The sequence below is a fragment of the Equus quagga genome, chromosome 11 (genome assembly GCF_021613505.1).
Source record: "Equus quagga isolate Etosha38 chromosome 11, UCLA_HA_Equagga_1.0, whole genome shotgun sequence".
NCBI classification, from domain to species: Eukaryota; Metazoa; Chordata; class Mammalia; order Perissodactyla; family Equidae; genus Equus; species Equus quagga.
In genome coordinates this window covers 68,610,002-68,632,446 of record NC_060277.1, presented here as the reverse complement: position 1 = coordinate 68,632,446, position 22,445 = coordinate 68,610,002, and the positions used below count along the sequence as shown (strand labels likewise).

The window sequence follows — 22,445 nt, the reverse complement described above, 5'->3', positions numbered from 1 at the left end:
GAGCGGGCAGCGCAGCCGAGCCCGCCGCCCGGGACATGGCCCAGGCGGGCCGTGCAGGTGAGGGCGGGCGCCGCGGGGCAGGGCCGCTGGTCGGGAGCGGGGCCCGCGCGGCTCGGGGAGGGGCGGCCGGTCCAGGTGCGCCCCTCGCGCAGGTGGGCGGAGGTCCGGGAGGGCGGGAGCGCGCGGCTGCGAGGCCCGAGCCCCGCGCGGGGAGAGGGGGCTCCGCGCGCCCCGCGTCCTTCCTGCGCCCCCGGTCACCTCGTGGCACACCGCGTCCCCCTCGCCACGGCCCCGCCGGGTAGGGCCAGGTCTGCGGCGCCCCCGTCCAGTCCGGCTGCGGGAGCTCTGAGCACCCTCCGGAGGCCCCGGGCACACCCGGGCACGGGGACCGAAGGGGCTGTCCCGCGGCCGCCGCTCCATCCCACGCCCCCCAACGCAAACCAGGACGCGCCCCCTTGTCCTGCCGCTCGCTCTATCCAGGACGCGACAATCCCCCGCCCCTAGCTCCGTCAGGAGACCCAGATTTCTTCTCGGGAAGGAGGGGCGCCCCGCGCCGCGCCCGCTAGCGAGCCGTCCCGCCCCCTCCCCCCACCCCCGACCCTGGGAGGCAGAGCCTCGGTGCCGAGGTCTGAAGGTGGGGCCTCTTCTGGGGTCCTGGGGGCTCTGCCCTCCCGCGATCAGGCAGTGTAGCCCGTGGTGTGAGGGAGTGGGCGTCAGTCGTTCGTTCATTCATTCAGCCAGACGTTCATTCACCAGCCTCTGCTCTGGGCCAGGCCCTGGGCTGGGACTGGGGATCCGGAGAGGGCCAGACTCTGCCCCTGATTGCACCCTCTGGGCCCGATAGTGCCTGGGGAGGCCCCGGTTGAGGAAAGCCCACAGGGCCGGCCATGCGGTGGTGGCAGCAAGCCTGGTCTCAGCAGGGCTGGCTTTGTGAGGCTGGCGGGTGTAAATCGACCACAAACTCACACCCAGCCTGTGACGTTGGCAGGTGCTATGCCATCCCCTGGGACTCGGCATTGGCCTGGCGTGAACCCTATGCCTCCACCTAGAAGTGATGACGGTGATGGAATGAGTGTGAATTCACCCATACACACACTTGGTGTGATTACCATTGGGCTGTGTGTAAACCCACTGTGACCCACAAAGGCTGCCCCGGATCCTGGGCTGGGTCCCAACCCCCAGTACGTGCTCTGGGCGTAGGATTTGGGTACCTGAGAATGTACTCCCATTCTGTCCCAGAGGAGGAGTCCTGTTGGGGTGGGGCTGGTTGTGTGTGAGACACAGCGAGTGTGGAACATTCCTAAACACCCCCTTTCTCACCTCCCTCCCTCTTCACCTCTGGAGAGGGCACCTGGAGGGAGATGACACCAGTGAGGCTGGGAAAGGTTGCCTCCGTCCTCCCTGCCCCGGGCCTTACCCATCCCCACTCCTCCCAAAGGGCACATGGCAGGGTGTGTGTCCTGCCTACCGCCCAGCTCTGTGTGTGCATGTGTGTGCGTGTGCGGGCACACCCCGTGCTGGATCACCTGCCAGGGCACTGTCATCCTAATAGCAGCAAACAGTTGCGGCTTGTTCTGTGTACCAGGCAACGTGCTAAGCACTTGACTGCACAGTGCTCCTGGGAGGGAGGAGGGTTACTCTCCCCGCTTTGAAAGCTCTGAAAACAGGCGCTGGGAGACACAGCTCCCTCCAGGCAGCTCACAGGGTCTGGGCAGAGCCTGGACACAGGGCTGGCTCTGTTGGACTCCAAGAACTCTAAGTGATGGATTTTCTCCCTCGCTACCCGGATAGGTCACCCCCTCCCGAATAGGGGTGCGGTCCCAGCTCCTCTGCCTTGGCCTGTGGGTCCTTTGGTCCCTGGGCCAGTTATCCATGGGAATTTACTCCACCAGTGGAAAAACTGCCCTGCTCTGAGCACCAGTGCCTCGCGCTGGTCCAGCATTTTGTCTTTCCTGCTGTGACTTCCTGCTCAGCCCGGTCCCTCAGGGCAGCACAGACTCCCCTCATCTGAGGATCGAACAGCCCAACTCCTCTCTCCCGTACTCAGCTGCCACCCCGCAGAGCCTTTTGGGACTGACCAGCAAGATGGGGTTCCTTGTCCTTTCTCAGCTCTTCCAGGCTCCTTGGCATCTTGTAAGTGTCCCTTCTCTTCTTTTGGCTCCTGAGCCTGCTGAACTGAAAACAGCATGCAGTTGTGTGGGCCTGGGGGTCACATCCCCCCGTGGGCAAAGCCTGTGGAGAATAGATTGGGGGACTTTAGGACAGAGGGCGTCCTTCGAGATCAGGAGCCCGAGTCCCTCTCTTTACACCTGGAGAAACTGAGGCCCAAGGAGGGGATGTGACACAGAGAGGGGTGGCTATTCAGGATGGTCTACCTCGGATGGGCAGACTGATGGTCAGAAATGACCAGGTCTTCACTCTGGGAACTGACCCTAGAACCAAGGGGGGCTGAAGGCTAGGGGTGGGGGCTGTGGGATCCTGGCCTGTGAGTGAGGGGTCTGCTCTGTGACCAGAGAGGTGTTCCCTCTAAAAACCGGCCAAGAGACCACCTACTGAAGGAAGAGATAGGGGTTTGGGCCCCAGGGCCACCATGGTGCATGACTCCAGGGTCATCACACTGTGGTCTTGTAAATGGCTTCCCTGGACTTGTGCAGTGCACAGCCTGAGCAGCCAGCCATGGCTGTGTCAACCGTGTCAGACAGGAGCTGAAGGGAGACAGTGAAAGGACTTTCACATTGCCAGGTACAGAAGTAAATGTGATCAGGTCCCAGAAAGGATTGGATAAATCGCAGAGGGTGGATCCCAAATGGGTTACTCCCAGTTCCCAGTCTCTGGGGAGAGTTCAGTCACATAGACCAGGACCATTAGGGTGCCCCACATCCAGTCTTGAGAGGAAAGGCAGGGAAGGAAAGCCCTTGGTCTTGCCCTGAGGGAGCTCTTCGTCTGGTGGGCAGCGGAGGAGGGAGACGTACCTGTGGATGAACGCCAGCTGTGGGGGGGGGGGGGGGGCCCTGGGTGGGACAGCATCCGCGAGCTCCATTGAGGAAACGATAATTTACAATAGAGAACTCCGGTGGGCTGGCCCCCAGTGCAGTGCAGACAGAGAAGAGGCCAGTGGTGGCTTGAAATAGTGAAGGCTGGATTTCTCTGGGAGACGGGCCTTAAAGGCTGGCAGAATGTGGACAGGAGGGTGGCAGGGGGCAGCCTTCCAGTTGAGGGTCACAGCTTGAACAGAGGCAGAGGTTGGAATGGGAGAGACGTAAGTGTGGAGGGACTGCAGTAGTGGGGCTAGGGCGTGTGGGCAGGAGGTGCCCAAGGGTAGAGGAATCCGCCTGGCTGGGGTGGAGGGTTCCTGGAGGAGCGGAAAGCTGAAAGGGAGTCTGGAGAGATGGAAGACAGAGCAACACTGCACGATCGATGGGGGTGTTTCGACAGGTCCCTCTGGCTGCTCCGGGAGGGCTCCTGGGAGGGTGGAGGGGGCCCGCCTGGCAGAGCTGTCTGTGTTGGGAGGGGTTTGTTCTGGCTCATGCCAGGGCACCGCCCCTCCTGTTCTCCCTTGTAGCCCTCCCTCTGCACCCCAGAGGTGTCTGCAGCCTGGGGCCGAGCGAGTGGGAGGCCCCCGGCGGGGCAGGAACACTGGGAGCAGTCAAGAGGGTCTTGAGACCTCTCAGGCTGGGGCAGGACCATCTGGAGAGGCCGGGCTGGGGCCCCAGGGCTGGGCCTTCCAGGCTGGAGGAACCAGTTTATTTGCTTCCAGGTGTGGCCTCTGCTCTGAGGGGAGGAGCCGTGGGGCTGGTGTGGCTCAAATCCAGTGATTTGAGTCAGTAAAATACAGATCCACTCCACATACTCACGTTCAAAGCCCTGGTCCACAAGAGGATACTGAGGCCTGGGGAGGAGCAGCTCTTTGCCCAAGGCCGCAGAGCAAGGTGGTGGTAGAGGTGGGCCTAGAACCTGCATTTCCTGAGTCTCAGTTCAGACCTTGCTCTGCTGAGTCAGCTGCCCTGTCACCATCCCAAAGCCAGACCTTCGCCTGGGCCCCCTGCTCCCCGGCTCCCAGGGTCAGGGAGCAGTGGCTGGATCTCCCAGAGGAGGGGCTGTTGGGAGGTTGGGACGGGGACCAGTGCTGGGACCCTCAGGACTTTGGGGAGGCACTGGAGGATTTGAGGCACGACTCTGAGGAACTCCCAGGCCTAGGGTCCCTGTATTGCTTTGCTGTGTATCTTGGGAAGGGCGTCATGTTCTGCAAGGAGACTGCAAATTCACCCTCTCGGGTCCCCACGTGGAAGGCTGGGGCCAAATCAGATGCCAGTGTCCTGACTCAAGGCCTTCCCAAAACTCTGCCTCCAGGAAGTCTTTGTGGACTTCCCTGCCGTCGGGGAAGTGCCTGAACTTGGGCAGGTCTCTTGTTCCTCTGCCGAGTTATCTGTCACAGCAGCAGACCCAGCAGGCCCCAGCTTGCGATCTTTGCTGCCTCTTAGCCCTGGCTGCCATGTGGTTGCATGAGTCAAAGACAGTGCAGCACAAACAGAAGTCCCACATCAAGCATGTGACCCTGGGCCTGTAGCCCCCGTCCCAGCTGGAGGCCCCGTGACCTGGCTGGTGTTTGAGAGTCCAGTGAGGGACACAGAGGGTAGGACATGGCTAGATTCCCCCTGCTGGGGCCGTATCTGTGTCGGATTGGCCAGAAGTGCGATGTTTTCTCGTGTACATCTCAGAGTATTGTGATAGCTCATGGCTAGAAGAGGCTTGGCTGTCTTCCATCCTACCTGTTAATTATGCAGGGTGGAGACTGAGGCTGCATAGGCAAGGGGCTCTTCTCTGACGTCTGGTGTCTTCAAGGACAGAGGCGTGAACTCCCAGAGGCCAGTGAGGCTTTGAGGACTGGGGACGACCCGGCTGTCTCCTGGGAATTCTCCAGGATCCCAGGCTTGGGTGAGGGAGGCAGAGTCTGGGATGAGCGTCTTGGGGACAATCTGGCCCATTTGTTTGTAGTGGTCTTCAACCTGCCTTCCTACCCAGTGGATCCACAGCATCCCTTTGGGGTAGGCCCAGTGGGATTCTTGTTTTAAGGATGAGAAAACCGAGGCCCAGAAAGGTTAAGTGTCTGGTTCGAGAATCACACGTGAAGTCAGAGGCAGTGCTGGAATCAGAAGCTCGGTCTCTTCTGCTCTTGGATTCAGCACTCCTAGGGGTTCAATTGTGCGACAAAGAAGAGACCTGGCTCACCTCCTGACCTTGAACTGTCCCTCTGGGGCTCAGTTTCCTCATCTGTAAAAGGGGCAGGGGGAGGGAAGAGGTGAGAGTCAGGATGAGCTTTAAGTTGGTCCAGCTCTGACACTGCTCCTTCTTCTTTCCTGGCCTCCCTCCCTGCTGGCCTTGCCACATCTTGAGGGGCCTCACCTCTTCTCCTACCCCACCAGGACCCTCCCAGAGGGGTGGCGGGGATGGGGGAACAAACGGGGAGCTGAGGACTGGGGATCCCGGCCCCCCACCCCATTCCCACATCTGCAGCCAAGAGTCATGTGGAAGGGGCTGCCAGAGCCCCCAGGGGAAGGGCTGGGGGTGGGAGGGGGAGGAGAGAATGCATAACAAATGAGTTTGGAAATCAAATGAGATCTGAGCTCCCCACCCACTCCCTTAAATCTCTCTACGCACTCTGTCTCTTTGAACATTCTTGTTTTCTAAAGAGAAAGAAAATGCTAAGTTGCACCCCCTTTCACAAAGGAATGGGTGCCTTAGTGAGTCAGGCCGGAGGTAAATGCCACCTCCGGGGCCCCACGTCTGCCTGCGGAGGCCTGCACAGCTGTGTGGCCATCAGCCCCCACAGGAGTCCGTGCGTGCGTGGGGAGGGTGGACGTGTGTGGGGAGGGCGGGTGGGGGTGGGGGGAAGCCTCTTGCCTGTGAGTGCTTCTGGGTTGGGAGCTGGGTCCCTGCAGTGGGGTCCCTGCATTGGGGCCCCTGCCCTGCTTCCTCCAGGCTCTCCCAGGGCTGCATCTGTGAGGGTCACTTGTGGATGGAGCCACGGATCAGGCTGTGGCCAGGCTGAGAGCCTATGTTGCCCCATCAGGGCTGAGTGTGAGGCTGGGGGTGACATGCAGGGGCTTGGGCTGTGGCCTGTCTATGGGGTGAGTTCAGGACCCCAGGGGGAAGGCTTTGTGGCTGCAGGGAGCCAGGTCAGCATGCGCAGCCAGGGCTGGGAGGGGGCAGGTGGCGTGGCATCTGCCTCTGGAAGCTGGAGTTCTCAGGTGTCAAGCTCCTCACTCCAGGCATCTTGGTGAGGTTCTCCAGGGCTGGTGAGCAGGAGACCTTGGAGCTGATGTCCTGTCAAGGAAGGGTGCCCAGGGGTGTCCAGAGCCTGGTCTTCCTTTGGGAGGGTCAGCCTGTTTATTTGCAGACCTGGGAAAGGGCAGGCCAGAGAGGATGTAGGTGTTCCCCTTCCCAGATGACCCATTATTCTGGAGGGAGGGGAAGTAGCCGTCTGTTAGCTGGAGATGCCAAACAAGGGTTGAAAGCAAAAATAGAACCGTGTCGGGCTCTGTCTGGGAGGGGCGTTGAGTTCTGGATCTGAGAGGCCTCTCCGGAGCCGTCTGCTGCCGATGCTGTTTGCTCAGCTCTCGGTATTTGTGGAGCACGTCACATCCTGCGCTCCTGGCCTCCTCAGGGAGAGACCTGGATGTACAGGATGCAGGGTTCTGAGCTCCGGGGGGCTGCCGTGGTTCTAGGTGTCTGTCTTTGGGAGGTTTGGGGCACTTGTGGCTACTCATCACTCATACAGCCCTGACCTTTTCTGGACTGCTCTAGAGTGGTCCAGATCACTGCCTTCGGGATCTAACTCCCTTTGGCCCCGCCGTAGTGCCCGTGGCTCCCTTCTCCCTTCGCCCCCACTTCCCAACCCCCCACGAGGCTGGTCCCAGCTGAGCAACTCTGGAATCATCCCTCGTGGTAGAAAGAGCTATTTTCAGCCTTCCCATTACTGCCCAGTGGGGGGGGTTTATCCCCGGCTGCCTCTTTGTTCCCTTCTGGTACAGTGTAATGAGAGCATTATGCAGCCCGCCTGCGGGGTCCTGGCTGGCAATTCCCTGCCTGTGATTTGGCACCAAATGGAGAGCCTGGGGGCAGAGGCAACCTTGGGCCTCATCCTTGCTCAATAGCCACCCGAGTTGTGGGTGGTACCCGTGGCCCACACAGGGTCACCTTGGCCCTTGCTGGCCGGGGTGGGGGGGGCTACTCCCTTGCTGCTGCTTGCTTCAGGCTAATGGTAGCCTTCGGTGCCCTTACGAAAAAGCTGGCCGGCTCATTGAGGCGGGGGTCTGAGAAAGAGTCCCCAGCATCCTCCACAGAGTCTGTGACCCCAACTTGGCCTTCGCATGCTCTGGTTGGGTGCCTGAGTCCCAGGCCTCTCTGCCTGCTCCCCCTAGGGGGTCCCGGGATGATTGGAAGAAGTGCCTTCCTGCGGCTGCTGAGGGGCCCCTTGGTCCCGGCTTTTGGACCCCCCCCCCCACCCGCCGCGGTCCTCCTGAGGAGCCTGGAGATGGCGGAGCCCACAGTGGCAGGTGCTCTGGGAGTCCCTGCAGAGGGAGGAGAGAGAGTCTTCCTTCTGGAGCAAGAGTCTGGCGGGACAGCGGGGGGACATCTGGGGTGCGGGAGAATTGTTCCAAATAACTCAGAAGCCGAGTTGGCAGAGCAAATGATAGTACAATAGATAGCCAAAGCTATTAATCACTAATTATCTCCTAAATAAGGTAATTAATGGGTATTTAAATGGCATATTTATGAGATACCAGCAGGTCTTCAAAAAGCACATCTTTTCCAAAGCAACTGGTTTGGCCAACTGTGTCCTGCTGGGAGACTGGGATTCTAATCCCACCCCAGCCCACCCCCCGGACAGGGAGCGTGACAGTGGGCAGGTCATCTTCCTCCTCTGAGCTGCACTTTCTTATCCGCAGATGGGCTCATGGCTCTTCTCGACTGACCTCACTGGGCTGTTGTGAAGACGGTGATGGAGGCCATGCGAATCCCAGACAGTGGTGTAAAAGGTGCACGGAGTTTAATGCTGGCGTGAAAATATCCTTGAAGTTATAGGATATAGCCTCTCGATGGTGCCTGGTGTGGTTCACGGCCAGGGTCAGGCCACAGTGAGTGGCTAGAGTCATTACTTGGTGGGTTGCCGAATTTGTGGCTGGATCTGTGGCCGGCTCAAGGCTTGGTCTGTGGCTTGGTCTGTGGTCAGCTTCACGGCTTGGTTTGAGATTGGGGTTGAGGCCTGGTCTGTGGCCGGGTCGCAGCTTCTTCTGTGACCAGGGTTGTGACCTGATCTGTGGCCAGGTCAAGGTTCAGGCTGTGGTTGAAGTCAAAGTTTGGCTGTGGCTCGTCTCGGGATAATTCTGCAGCCTGGAGTCTCGGCCTCAATCCTTGAGTGCCCCCATGGACTGATGGAGCTGCCTGCTGGCCCTGGACACTGGATTCTGTCTGGGTCCTCCAGGATCTGGGCTCCAGGTGCTGGGAACCCCAGAGGACAGGCACTTCTGGCATGTCCCCCGACACAGCCCAGCGCACAAGCTCATCAGTGGCGCGTACAGCAGTTTGGGAGATGGTTAGGATATGTTTCTATAGCAACCAGCCCCCAGCCAGCACTGGTTTCCTTCAATAATGCCTTTTTCTGGAAGCAGCTTCTCCTGGCCTCTTGTTTCTCCCTGGGTAGCTCCACAGCCCCTTGAAGGCTGAGCATGGACTGGCTGGCCCTGGATTGGTGTGGTCCCAGACCCATCCTGACCTAGAGAGGGAGCCTGAGGACCTTCCCTCTGGGATACTTCCCTGAGCTGGAGCCCTCCTGAGATGTACCCTGTGCTGGGCCATACTGAGCAATACAAGAGCTGTCTCTGTGCCCAGCCCTGGGCCGGGGGAGACTATGGGCCTGGAGATGATTCCTACCAGGTGTCTGCCTGGGGGATCCCACAGCCCAGTGGCGAGGCAGGCCTGCCCCCAGCCTGCCAAGAGATGCTCTGATGGGCACTGGCAAAGGACATCCTGGGATCACAGCGGAGACGGGCACCCAGGCCAGCCGGAGGGTCGAGGACAGCTTTCAGCTGACTCCTCAGCTGATTCTTTTTTTTTTTTTTTTATTGAGGTAACATTGGTTTATAACGTTATATAAATTTTGCTCAGCTGGTTCTTAAACAGCATGACTGGGCGTTGGGGTTGGGGTGGGGATGGAGGGCGTTTCAGGCATCAGGACCTGCAGGAGCAAAGGCTTAGAGGGAAAGAACGTGGTATGGGGGCTTCCCGGTGGCACCGTGTTCCTGGAGCCCAGACTGGTGGGTGGAGATGCTGGGAGAGAGCATGGGTCCTGGCCTTGGGTAACTTAGGTTTGGGGGGCGGGCTAGCCCCAGCCCAGGGAGCTGCACTGGGCAAGAGGAGAGAGGGGTCAGTGGGCGCCAGGAGCATCAGGAGTGTGGGGGGCGAGCCACTTCCAGCCTCGGGAGAGGAGGGTTGTTCCTTTTCTGCCCTCTGGGCTCCTACTCCAGGGGCCTGAGGAGCAGGAGAGGGCGCCCCCCTGAGAGTGTCCACGTGTGAAAGGACCAAAGAAAGACCCATGGGTGATCATGACATTTATTTTATTTAATAAACCTTTTCATAGCACCGAGTGCCAGATGCTGTGCTAAACCTTTTTCAAATATTCATTCATTTAATCCTCATAGCAACCTGATGTGAGTGCAATTATTACCCCCATTCACAGAAGAGGAAACTGAGGCACAGAGTGGTGTAGTGACATTTATTAAGATCACCAGTTGATAAGTGGCAGCGCTGGTTGTGAACCAGCCCCCAGGGGAGTGGGATTGGACTAGCGGTGCCCATGAGACACGAGGAGGAAGGCCAGGCTCCCAGGGGGAGGGGCGGAGAGGGGGTGGGTGTGGGAGATGCGTGGAGTCCAGGGAGGTGGGCGCATGGGAGCCTCACCTGGACTCCACGCGTCTCCCACGCTACATCATCCCAGCTGCAGACCCCTGGGACCCCGGGCTGGTACTGAGGAGCAGGGAAGAGTGATTCTAAAGGTATGTGTGAGGCTGTGTATATGTGAGTGGCTGTGTGAGCCACATATGCGCTCCTGGCTCTGCGTGTCCACGGGGCTCCTGCTGCCCATGGGGAGTCTGGTGGCCTGATTCTCTCAGCAGCATTGATTGTGGGCAGTTAGGCTAGATGCTGTGCTCGTAGGAGCTGCCATTCTCCTGCCTCTGTGTGTGTGTGTGTGTGTGTGTGTGTGTGCATGTGTGTGAGAGACAGAGAGAGGACAGGAGGGGCCCACTGGAGTGAGCCGATAGCCGGCAGCCGAGCTCTTTCCTCCTCTCGGCCCCTCTCCTCTTCGGAGGCACAGATTGCTCCGACTCAGCAGGTGGGTCCGGCTGTGGTTTCAGACACAGCCTCAGGCAGGGCTAGGCACAGAAGTGGCAGCCACAGCCCCAGGGGCAGCCCAGCGCCAGGCACCCCACCTTTGCTCACTCAGAGGTGCTCATGGCTCCTTGGAGGTCTGGGGATTGGCGGGTGTTACCTGAACACCTGCAGAGCCGTGGCTGTCACAGACACCCAAGTCCCCTCCCTTGCTCTGATAAGCCAGACGTCTTACCCTTGAGGAGAGAGGTCTAGATCCAGCTTCTCCTGGGAGATGCCCGATTGCTTTGACCCGTGTCTCTCTTCCCTCCCACTCTTCCCCGGCCTGGCCAACCCTGCCCATCCTTCCTTTAAGGCTCAGCTTGGGCGCTCCCCCAGGAAGGCCTCCGGGCCCCTCCAGCCTGCAGGGTCACTGCCTTGGGGAGGTGCCGTCCACATCTATGGGACACATGTGTGTGGCGTTTAGGCAGGGGCCAGGCTGCCCGCTCCTTGTTTGTCCTGTGCTCTGGGCAGGGGCAGTGCAGGACTGGGTCCCGAGGCTGGCACCCAGGGGCAGGGACAGATCCACTTCAGCTCTGTCCTCGACTCCTTCCTCCCAGGCACCATCTGGCCCAAGGTCTGGCCCAGAAGAGTCGCCCAGTCCCTGCAGCCCTCGCTGTACCGTGCCTGGGCTTTCCTCACTGTGAACTGTCTTTCCGCTCAGACAGGGCTCCTGAGAGCCGGCCGGTGTCTCCCTTCTGGTGGGGCTCTTGCCCTCTGGCTGGGGCGGCCCTGGGGTCCCTGGTATAGAGCAGACCCCACAGCAGGCTCCTCTCTGTGTCTCCGTCTACCTGTTCCTGGGTGCCTGGGAGCCAGGGCTGAGGTGGGGAAGGCATGTAAGTGCCGTCGATGACCTGACCTGGGACCTCTGGCTGCACCCATGCCGGGGAGACCCAGGCCTGTGACAAGGTCCAGGAGGCCGCACTGGACCTGAAGGCGGTGGAGAGATGGGCCAGGAGAGAGAGTGGGGCTGGCTCTCAGCAGCCCCTCCCACCGCAGGCCCAGCTTGGAGCTCTGCGGGAGGTGGGGGCAACGGGGCACCGGGGCACCGGGGCACCATGGGGTGTGAAGGAGAATTTGTTTTTCTCGAGTTGCTGGGGGAGGGGTAGGGTGTTCCCCTTTCTCTTTCATCCTGATTTAGAGTTTTAAATAAGTGTGGTAGTGAAGGTGGGACAGAAGGAGAGTCTGCTAGAGGTGTAGGCTGGGCCTTGGAGGACACAGAAGGAGCTCTGCAGCCTTGGGGAGGGCCCCTGTGAGCTGCCTGGAAGGCCCCTGGCCGCAGGTGGCTGCTGGAGCCCTGCCTTAGCCTTGATCCTGCAGCTAATGAGGGCCACCATCTCGCCCCCGAGGGTCGGGCAGTGCTGGACACATTATCGGATGATCTTAGTTACAACTCCTAACAGTGAGTTGGGAATTATGATACCCATTTTACAGATGAGAAAAGGCCGGATCGGAGGGGTTAACTTGCTTCGGGTCATAGTAAGTGATAACGCTGAATCTCGGTTTGTGTCGGTCCAAAGCGCACGCTCTAACCTTTCTGCTAAATTTTCACCCACGGCTGAGAGCTGATTCGTGTGTGTGTGTGTGTGTGTGTATGACACAGAGAGAAAATATGGGAGCCTGTGTGCCTGTGTGTGGGTTAGGAAGGGCGAGTGGCTGGTTGGGAGGCTCACACTCTCTGAGGAATGTAGACACATTTAGATTTTCACCCAGACACTAATTTGCGGACCTGGTGGGCAGATGGTTCTAGAACTGGGAGAGCTGCCCCCAGGGCTGGGGCCCCCAAGAGCAGCCAGGGGGAGGATTATGATTGGCCAAGAGAGCAGGCGATGGAGAGAGGGGGGGACCTGGGACCCCTGCCCTATGCTCTGACACAGAGCACCCAGCATAGTGGTCCTGAGCACAAACCCTGGAGTCAGATGGCTCTGGGTTCGAATCCTGCCTCCATCGCTTATTCGCTTTATGACCTCAAGCAAACAACTTCATATCTCTGAGCCATTATTTCCTTAGCTGTAAGATGGGGATTTATGGTACCCACTCCACGGGGCTTGGTCAGGATTCCTTCAGATAAGACCTGTGAGGCAGCTAGCAGGGTCTGGCACACTCTATTTACTCAGCAGATCATTTTTATTCATTTGCTTGTTTGCTGAACACTTCTTGGCTCTCTTCAGCCCGGGGCCACGTACTGGACACAGACAATGCAGAGTACGTGTAGGGCAGGGACCCCTGTCAGGGGCACTGTGCTTCCCATCCTTTGCCATCACTGTTCTGGGATCGTGGTGCCCACCTTCTCTGACTCTGGAGACTGTGTGTGACCTTTAGCACCCCTGACCTGTGCCCCCCGCCCTTCCCCTCAGGAGACTCCCTGACCCTCTTGGGCATCTGTGTTTCCCTCTTCCTAAAGTGTGTGGGCCATAGACCCTAGGTCAGGGTTGGAACCTCAAAACCCACCTGTTCCGAGCTCCCATCCATGACAGGCCATACCCTCCCCACTTAGTCCTTTAGCTCCTTTATCCGGGAAGGTCTCATCCATACACTCTGCCTGTCTGTGCCACTCGTGTGTGTGCAGGAGTGGCATGCACACACACATTGCGTGCTCGTGCTTCGCATGTCTGGCTCTTCCTCATCATTCAAACCCCCACTCACCTGACACCTTCTCAGAAAGGTCTTCCCCTCACCTCCCAAGATATTCTGTCCTTTGCTGTTTTCCTTTTTGGAAAGATGACCTTTGCCATTTGCTAAAAAGTCTGCATGCTGGAGAAAGAGGTGGAGGCAGCGTCTCCCACCTAGAAGCCGGGTGAGGGCTGCTTCCCAGCACTATCTGTTTTTATGAGTTCTTTTTTATACAAAGATAAATAACCCGGATCCCCCCAGGCACCCACCTTTCCAACGGTGGTTCTGGGCGGCCCCTGCCTGCGAGGAGGGAGGGGCTTGGAGCACATTTAATCAAACTGACTGTACATGTTTAAAAACCAATGCAGGTATGCATTTTGCAAACAAAGAGGATAACAGTAAACAAGATAAAATACACCTTTGGAAAGAAATTCAAATATAGATTTTGACCACAAAGGAGAGTCAAGAATCAGGTGAAAGTTTCATCTGAAAGGAGAGGCATAGGGTTAGTTCAGTGTCTGTAACTTGAGTAAATGATGAGTTCTTTTGGTAATTGGGGCTGATCGCCCTTGTCACTGTCCCTCGGTGGATGTATAGACCCACGAATTCGTCCCTGTGTATCCTTTAGGCTATAATTGTGCTGTAAGAGGAAGGGAGACGTGGCGGAGGTAGGAAGGGAGCCATTTTCTTTTCTTCATGGCGCTTTCTCCTGATGGCACTATCTGTGGGGTTTACTTGTTTCCAGTCTGCCTCCCCCTGCAGAATGTAAGCTTTGTGAGTCCTCCCCACCCCGTTTCTCTTAGTCACCTTGCTGTCCTCAGCACCCAACTCAGTTCCTGTGGGATGGGCAGCTCCCTTTGACACCCTAAAGTCCCCTCCCTCTGCCCACCTCGAGAGGGGAGAACATCTCCCTCAGATGGAGCTGAGCTGGCCCCCGGCCCTTCCCCTCTGCCGGGTTCTCCCAGCTGGGACGCCCACGAGACCAGCCCATCACACGTGTTACCAGTGTAGCGGTGACCTAGGATGCTGGTGGCCCAAAGGAAGGATGTGGGTGGTGAGTGAGGGACATATTCTAGAGCTTTCCTCCTTCCCTCAGGCTCTGGCACACGCTATTTGTGAGGGGGAGGTTGGCAGAAATGTCATTGCCTCTGTTCTCGAGTGGAGTGTGTCCTGTATAGATATAAAGGCCACCACGTCCAGGAACGTCTCACCGAGCCCTCGCTGTTCCAACTCGGGAACCAAATAGACTCAGAAATCTTCGGATAGTCCCTTCCCCACTGAAACTTGCTGCTTGCCATCCAAAACCCAGGCACCAAATAGAGGAGGGTGATATGATGGTGCTGACTATCCAAATTCTTGCTTCTTAGGAATGGAGTAGATTTGGACAGCAAGGGATATCTCTATGGTGATACAGTATATGTGATACGTTTTGTACCTTTAGTGTCTGTTGATTGAGAAAACATAAAATTAATGTAAATTCAGAAAGAATTTTAAGTGACTGTATTTTTTGAATCACAGAAATCTCCACATACATTTGATTTATACCTAAGCTCTTCTATTTTTAATTTGTATTTTTTGGGGGTGCTATTGTAAATGGTATTATTTTTTAAATTTCAGATTCCAGTTCTTCACTGCTGATATATAGGAGCAATGACTTTTGTATATTGACTTTTCTATATTGATCTTTATCCTTTGATCTTGCGATACTCAATTATTAGTTCCAGTAGGTTTTTTTTTGCAGTCGTTATGGAGGGTTTTTTTTTCCTATATAGACAATCATGCCATCTGAGAATAAAGGGAGTTTTGCTTTTTCCTTTCCGAATGTATGCCCTTTGTTTCTTTTTCCTGTCTTACTCTGCCAGCTAGAACTTCCAGGGTGCTAGCAGTGAATCTGTGGGCCATGGGTAGGAAATTGCTGACCAGCCTGTCGTGCTGTCCACACTGGTGGGTAAGAATCAAAAGCGTAGAGGGTCCCCGTAGGGAGTGTGGGCAGATTCAGCTTTGCACTTAGAGGTGACTCCTGGTGAGTGGTCCCTGTGGCCTCTGCATTTTCTGTGTCTTGGAATGTGCTTCTCACCTGGCTCCAAGCCATGGAGCTCAAGCTGTGTGAGTGTTTGGGAGTTTGCGGTGGGTGGGGCGGGAGGACAGGCAGGAGGGCTGTGTCCCTGGGCTGACCTGCGCTGGCCTCTCCCTTGAGGAACAGCTTATGTTCTGGGATCTGGGCTCAGGGCAGGGCACGGGGCCAGCATCCTGCAGGGTGCCAGGGCGTGGTGAGCTGGGGCTGCAGCAGGTCCTCTAAGCGCTGCACCGCAGTGTGCCCTCTAGCCGTGGCTGGGGGAGTGCCCGCCCTCACTTGTTCATTGGCACCTCCTGTGTGCCAGGCGGGCTCCTCAAATATCAGTCAGAGCTGAAAAGTTTCACTGGACAGTCTCTGTGAGGTTTCTCATTGTACAGGCAGGGGCATCACTGATACAGGAACCCAGGTCTCTCTGGAGACAGGACATGTGTGCCTGGTGGCCAGGGCCAAAGTCCTGGTGTAGATGTACCCTGTGTGTATGGTGGTTTTACTGTTTTCCATTGAATCTAAGATGCGATCAGTTGTAAGATGCACCATTATTTTAGATACCCCGAGAAAGAAATAACAATGCCAATTAAGTTGTGCCATGCCGTCATGTAAGATGCACCCCAATTTTAAAGTGTGAAAGAAAGTACATCTTTTTAAAAAAAATTTTAGGGGGAAGAGTGGCCCTGAGCTAACATCCGTGCCCATCTTCCTCTATTTTATATGTGGGACGCCTGCCACAGCATGGCTTGATGAGCTGTGTGTAGGTCCACACCTGGGATCTGAACCGGCAAACCCTGGGCTGCTGAAATGGAATACGTGAACTTAACCACTGCACCACCAGGCCGGCTCCAGAAATGTACATCTAAAACTAAGAAGATGAATTTATAAAATGAATAATCATATGAAATTACATGTGCAGTGTAAAAACTGCTTCCTCTGCCTCTTGTATCAAATTCTACTCTGCAGAGATATGACTATTGACGTTTTGGCACGTCCTTCCAGACACTGTAATGCATCTGTAAGTGTATTTATACACTTGCCGTATGCTAGGCCCTGTGCTGAGCACGCTGAGGCATTTTGTTTAATCTTTACCATGAGCTCATGAGGCAGGTGTGAGTTATCCTCACTTGATTCCTGGGGAAACTGATGCACAGAGAGGGGAAAGGACTCACCTGCTGTCACCCAGCTTCTAAGAGGTGAGGCCTGAGCTTGAATCCAGATCTCCTCAACCCTGGAGTCTGAGCTCTTAACTAACAAGCTGCGCATATCCTCAGGATGCAGATATAAGTATGTTTTTCAAAGATGAGGTCACAAGAAACTGTTCTGGGACCCACCTGTATTTTTTTCTCCTAACCCTACTCCATAGGCATCTTTCCTTGTCAATACATAGGAGTGACCTCGTTTTTCCAACAGTTGCAAAGAATTCCCTTTACGGCTGTTTATGAACGTCCGTTCAGTGCCCTGTGGATGGACACTGGCATTTCTTCCAGTTTTTTGGCATTACCAGAACACTGGGAAGATCAAGTGCACACTTCCTTCTTTGTGTGCTTCTCTGATTATTTCCTCAGGAAAATCACCAGCTCAATTTTCTTCTAACACTTCTATAGTTTTAATTTTTACAATCAGATTTTAATCCGTCTGCAATCCTCAGTATTTCATGTGTCCAGGGAGCATGCAGAGGAGTTCTTGGGTGTGCTGGGCACCAGCGGGTTCCATGTGAGTCCCAAAGGCCCTAGTAGAGGGAGCTCAGAGAAGGGGGGCGGGGTGGGGGAGGCTCGTGGACCCTGCTCTATCTCTGGCCTTCCTCCCCCTGGTCCCAAGGCAGGAGATGGGTTGGGGCAGAGTTCAGGGCACGAGGCCACATTCTCTGTGTGTCCTTGCTCCTGCTTGCTCCAGGAACCACTCAGCCCCACGTGGATATTAATAATAAGAGCAGTAGCTGTAACTGGGCCTCCTGAGGTACAGGTGCTGAGCATGTTATTTCTGATCCTTCGAGCTCAGGATTGATTGTTCTTGATGTCTTATAGAGGGGGAAACTGAGGCTGTGGTATGGAAGAGGATGGGCGCACAGGCTGCCAGGAGCAGAGATGGCACAGAGCTCAACCTCGGGGCCCCTGTTTCGGGGCTTGTTTCTCTACTGGAGGCTGCAGTCCCGGCAGGCCCGCACGTGTTGTGTGAGGTGGACATCACTACACAGGATGTCTGCTTCCCCACTCCCTGCTCTTGAAGTGGGCACGGCCGTGCGACTCGCTTTGGTGGATGAATTGTGTGCAGAAATGTGTCACTTGTGGGAAGAAGCATTTACGACTGGGCGTGACTTTCTGTGCTCTCCTCTCCTGCTTGAGCAGACCTTAAAGTCTCACTTTGAGATGGTGGCCTCACAAGATGGTGGTGCCTTTGAGTGACCACCATGATTGAGCCCCCTTCTGACCTGTGTGGGAATGACAAATGAACCATTGTTTTACGCAGCTGAGACCGTTTGTTGACACAGGAAAGCATCCCCTGTGCTGCCTGATGTAGCAATGTCTCTTCACTGCCTCCGGGCTCAGTTTTGGTGCGTGTGCAATGGGCGCTCTTGTTCCTGCCCTGCTGGGCTATCTCATAGAGGTCCTTGGGGCTTACATCAAAGCTTAGTAGCAGGACGGCTCTGTGAGGTGCTGAGGCCTTGAAGGGAGAGGGCAGACATGCAGGACACTGACTGACCCTTGGTCCAGGGGCGGGCTGGGTTTACCTCCCGCATGCCGGGACCTGGTCTCAGGCTTGGCTAACGGGTGTGTTCCCTTTGGCAGGTGGCCCTCCCCCGGGCGGCGGTGCCCCCTGGCACCTTCGAAATGTCCTCAGCGATTCAGTGGAGAGCTCGGATGATGAATTCTTTGATGCTAGAGGTGAGTAAACGCCATCCTCCCATCACTGGCTGAGTGACCTTCCTAGAAGCCTCAAGAAGGGGATCTCTGTTGGGGGTTAGCATCCCTCCCCACTCAGACACCGCAGTTCCACACTCCACACTTACCCAGTCGGTGAGTCTCCCAAGGGCCGGGCTCAGCATTCCTTCATTCACTCCTTGAGATATTCATTGAGTCCCCGTGCGCGGTGCTGTGGATACTGCATGAACCGATGGGTGTGGTCACTGCCCTCATCAGGCTTGTAGGCTAGGAGGAGAGGCAAAGATTAAAGAATTACACAAAGGAAAATGCAATCACCAATGGGAATAATGCCACAGCCTGAAAAGTACCAGGTGTTAATAGAAAGGGTGATGACGGGGGGGCTCCTAATTTAGTTAGTGGGGGAGGTCGTGACCTCCTCGCTGCAGCACTGAGGGTAGGAGGTGGCTAGGTGAAGAGTGGGAGAAAGGGCCTTCCAGACGGAGGAGACAGCAGGTGTGGTGGTGCTGAAGCAGGAAGGATGCGAGCATTCCAGGAACTGCAGGAGGCCCGTGGGGCGGGAGGTAGTCAGCCAGCGGGGAGGAGAGATGAGGCTGCCAGTGACCCAGTACGCGACTTAGAAGATCAGCCCATAGATGGGAGGGCAGTCGGAGTGGAGGTGGGGACCAGTTAGAAAGACTATTGCAGACATTCAGGTAAGAGATGAGGGGGCAGGACATCAGCTCTGTGTCCCAGTGCTGGGTGCATGGCCAGCAAGCAGGACATAGCAAGGGACGCCATTTAAGTGGGGAATGGAAGAACAAGATGCATTGTGAGCACTGGAGGAGAGGGCACCGGGTGGGTGGGCATTTCAGACAGAGAGATCAGCTTGAGCAAAGGCTCAGAGGTGAGAACATGTGGGGCCGGTGTGGGGACCAGTGGGAGGCGGGGTCTGCCTGGAAGTCAGGAGAGGGGACCCTCACAGCCGTGCTCACCTGGGTTGTGTGGGAGTGGGCGAGAAGCACCAACGGCCTCCTCCCCAGCCTAGGAGGGTCCCCAGGTCTCACTTGGCTGGCTTGGCCCAACTCTGGGAAGTCCCCACGTTTGGAGGGTTGACTCATTCCTGAGACGGGGCCAGCTTTGAAATGCCTGGCAAAACAGAATCTTGAGAGAGAAACAGACTATGTGCTGGGTACCTGCATGGAACGGGACACTTGGGATGTGGTCTCAGCCGGGCCAGTGACTTGTTCTGTGATCTTGGGCAAGTCTTCCACCTTCTCTGGGCCTCAGTTTCCCTATCAGATCTGTGCTTCCAGAAATGGAGAAGACCGAGTTCCGGTGATTTTCGGAGAAGCATAGCCGAGCAGTGGGTGCTGTCCCACCTGGAGCCTCCCCTGTTCCTGGCTCTGGGTGGAGACCCCCCTCCCTGACACCAACCCTAAACCAGCCCATTCGGGGCTCATTTCCTGTCTCCCACTGGCGTCTGATTGGAGTGACTGCCGGGGCTGAGTTTCTCCATAGCAACTAACCCACAGTGTGACAACAACGGCTTCAATATTTTGATGCTTAGAACACTTTTATTTAAAATATTTTTGCAGTTTGCCAGGGCTCTGCGTTCCCAGATGACGACGATGATGGCCTGCTGCGGGAGGTGTCTGCGGGCGGGGTGGGTCAGCTGCATCTCTGTCCCTCGGGGCCCCGCTCACCTGCTGTCCCTTTGAGCAGCTGTGCATGAGTCCGGCTCCCCTCCCTGCTGACCACCGCCTTGCTCAGCATTCTGTTCTCCCCTCCCGCTACCTCACCGCTCTGTCTGCGCTTCCCAGATTGGCCTCATCTCTCACTCCTCTCTTCCTGGTGGCCCCACCTTCTCTTCTCTCCCTTTGTCTCATCTCCTCCCCTCTCTCCTCACCTCCATCTTTCCTTCTCTCCACTGTCTCAGGACTGCAGACCCTCCCGTCTCTCTCTATGTCTTCCACCTCCCAGCTCTCCCTACCTGACCTTGAGTCTCTGCTCTCCCCTCATCTCACCAACCCCAGAGCATCTCCCCCAGCACATCCCAGCCCTCAGCCACAGGACCCACCCATAGGCTGCTGGAACCCTCTTTTGTACTTTGGGGAGTTGCCAATTCCCGACCTCCCGTCTATTCCACGTGGCCTCCCTGGACAAGGCCTTTGCATATTTCCTTGGCTTAAGGCAGTAAGAGGTGAAGCCATCTGCTTCTCTGCTCCCAGGAGCTGATCCAGGCCTGACCCGGCCGGCTGTCTCAGCATCCAAGGCCAGGCCGTGGGTGTCCAGGGCTCTGGGTGTGCCTGAATGGCTACTTCCCTGCCCTCTGTTCTCTAGCCCAGCCTGAGCCGGGACCCTGGCCCGCCATGGGGCTCTGCCTCCTGCGGTTCCAACTCTAGCTGTGGGGGAGCCACATGGCTGGGTGTCAGTGCTGAACAGGCCCCTGGAACGTTGTGTCCTCCTCCTGAATGCACTGATGGGGAAACTGAGGCCAGAGCATTGAAAGGCCCTCCCAAGATCCCACAGTGAGGTGAGGGCAGAGGAACCCAGGAGCTCAGCGTCTAGTCAGGCCTTTTTCTTTGACTTATTACTGAAATTGGGAGCTTCCTCCCTCCCTTGCTTCCTTAGGCGCCAGCCCATTGGCCCAGCACTAAGGGTTACCTGGTGGGACCGGAGACCTCATGGCTTGTGGTCTGGCAGCAGAGGGGAAACTCTGAGGCTCTGGGGGGCTCTGGTTGTGTATGTAAGGCATGGGAGGGCTTGGGGTCAGTCAGACACGAGTATGAAACTGTCTGGGTCCACTGCCCCTGGGCAGGATGCCAGCTCCTTGGGCCATGGCTGCAGCCCTGGGGCCTCAGGGTGGCTGCTGCCCCTGATTGGATGTGGCAGGGTGGGCGATGGGGTCCAGGTCTCCAGACCCAGAAGAGGTGCCACTCCCCTTCCTGTCAGTACAGTCAACGGTTGTGTGGGGAGCCACAGGCCAGTCCACAAAGGTTGGAGTGCAGAGTGAGGGAAAACCCAGGGTGGCCAAGAGGGATGTGCCTCAAATCCAGACCATGTTAGAGCTGGGGGCCCCTCAAGGTCTTTGAGTTCAATGCCCCTGTCCCATTTTACAGGCTGGGAAACTGAGGCCAGAGAACTGGGGAACTTGTTCAGGGTCACACAGAGTCAGGCCGAGCAGGGGCTAGAATTCAGACCCATTCATTCACTTTTTTCAAGTATTTATTGAGCGTTTGCCCATCAGGTACCAGGCACTATTCTAGGTGTGGGGGACACAGGGGCAAACAGACCCTGTCCCAGCCCTCATGGATCTTATCATATATAAGAAAGTAGGTTACATTGATAATTACCACGAATAAAATAACTTAAAGGAACAGTCACCAAAGAAGACATATGGATGGCAAAAATGAAAATCTGCTCAGCATCGTTAGTCATTAGGGAAATGCAAACCCGAACCACGGGGAGGTGCTGCCGCAGACCTCTTAGAATGGCTCCTTGAAACAGCGGATCAGGATGTGGAGGGACTGGAACTTGCAGACTCTGCTGTTGGGAGTGTACGATGGTCCAACCGTTTTGGAAAATAGATTGCGGCATCTTAAAATGTTGATCACAGTTAACCGCCACATGTGCCAGCTCTTCCACTCCTAGGAGCTTCCCCAAGGGGAAGGAAGCATATGTTTAAGTGAAGATGCATCCGTGGATGTTCATAGTGGCTTTATTTATTGTGGCCCCAAACTGAAAACAGCCCAGGTGTCCATCAGCAGCTGAGTGAGTGACCAACTGTGCATTCGTGCCATGAAATGCTACTCGGCAAGAAGAAAGAGGGAGCGGCTGACACACGCAACAATATGGATGAATCTCAAAATAATCATGCTGAGTGAAAGGAGTCAGACTGAGAAAGAGTGCGTGCTGTAGGATTCCATTTGTGCAAAACTCTAGAAAATGCAAATGCATCTACAGCAACAGGAGCAGATCAGTGGTTGCCTGGGGGTGGGAAGAAGGGATAGAAAAGGACAGGAGAAAATTCTGGGGGTGATGGATACACGTTCACTATCTTGACTGGGGTCACGGTTTCATGGGTGTGTACATATGTCAAAACTTAAATTGTACATTTAAATATGTGTAGGTTATTGAATGTCAATGCTACCTCAGTAATACTGTTAAAGAAATGGAGGAACTTCTCCCAATATAGCATAAGGCAATATGATAGAGTGACTGAGTGACTGTAGGAAGCCCCCAGAAAATGTGTCCTTGAGCTGAGAGCTGAATAACAAGAAATGAGCCATGTGAGGATCTGGGGTAACAGTGTTCTGGACAGCTGGAACAGCCAGTGCAAAGCTTTTACCGAAAGAACGAGTAGGAAGGCTGGCGTGGGAAGAGTGAGGAAGGGGGCTTCGTGAAGTTGGCCCACTGCCCCAGCAGACCCGACCCAGCAGCCTCTTTCCTGCCCAGGCTCGGGGTGGCCCTGGGTA

The 22,445-nt window shown here is 56.2% G+C and overlaps 1 protein-coding gene across 2 annotated transcripts in view; it reads left to right on the top strand.

The window, feature by feature from the left end:
• Window positions 1-6: 6 nt before the first annotated feature.
• Window positions 7-22,445, top strand: part of PITPNM3 (PITPNM family member 3) — a 90,231-nt gene continuing 67,792 nt past the window's right edge. The window contains exons 1-3 of one of the 2 annotated variants that reach the window (XM_046675963.1): window positions 29-57; window positions 7,950-8,039; window positions 17,896-17,991. In XM_046675963.1, the coding sequence (XP_046531919.1) occupies window positions 8,003-8,039; window positions 17,896-17,991 (133 nt within the window). In that variant the 5' untranslated portion in view covers window positions 29-57; window positions 7,950-8,002. Of the gene's footprint in view, window positions 58-7,949; window positions 8,040-17,895; window positions 17,992-22,445 lie in introns of both variants that reach the window. The other variant, XM_046675964.1, reaches the window with a different exon arrangement.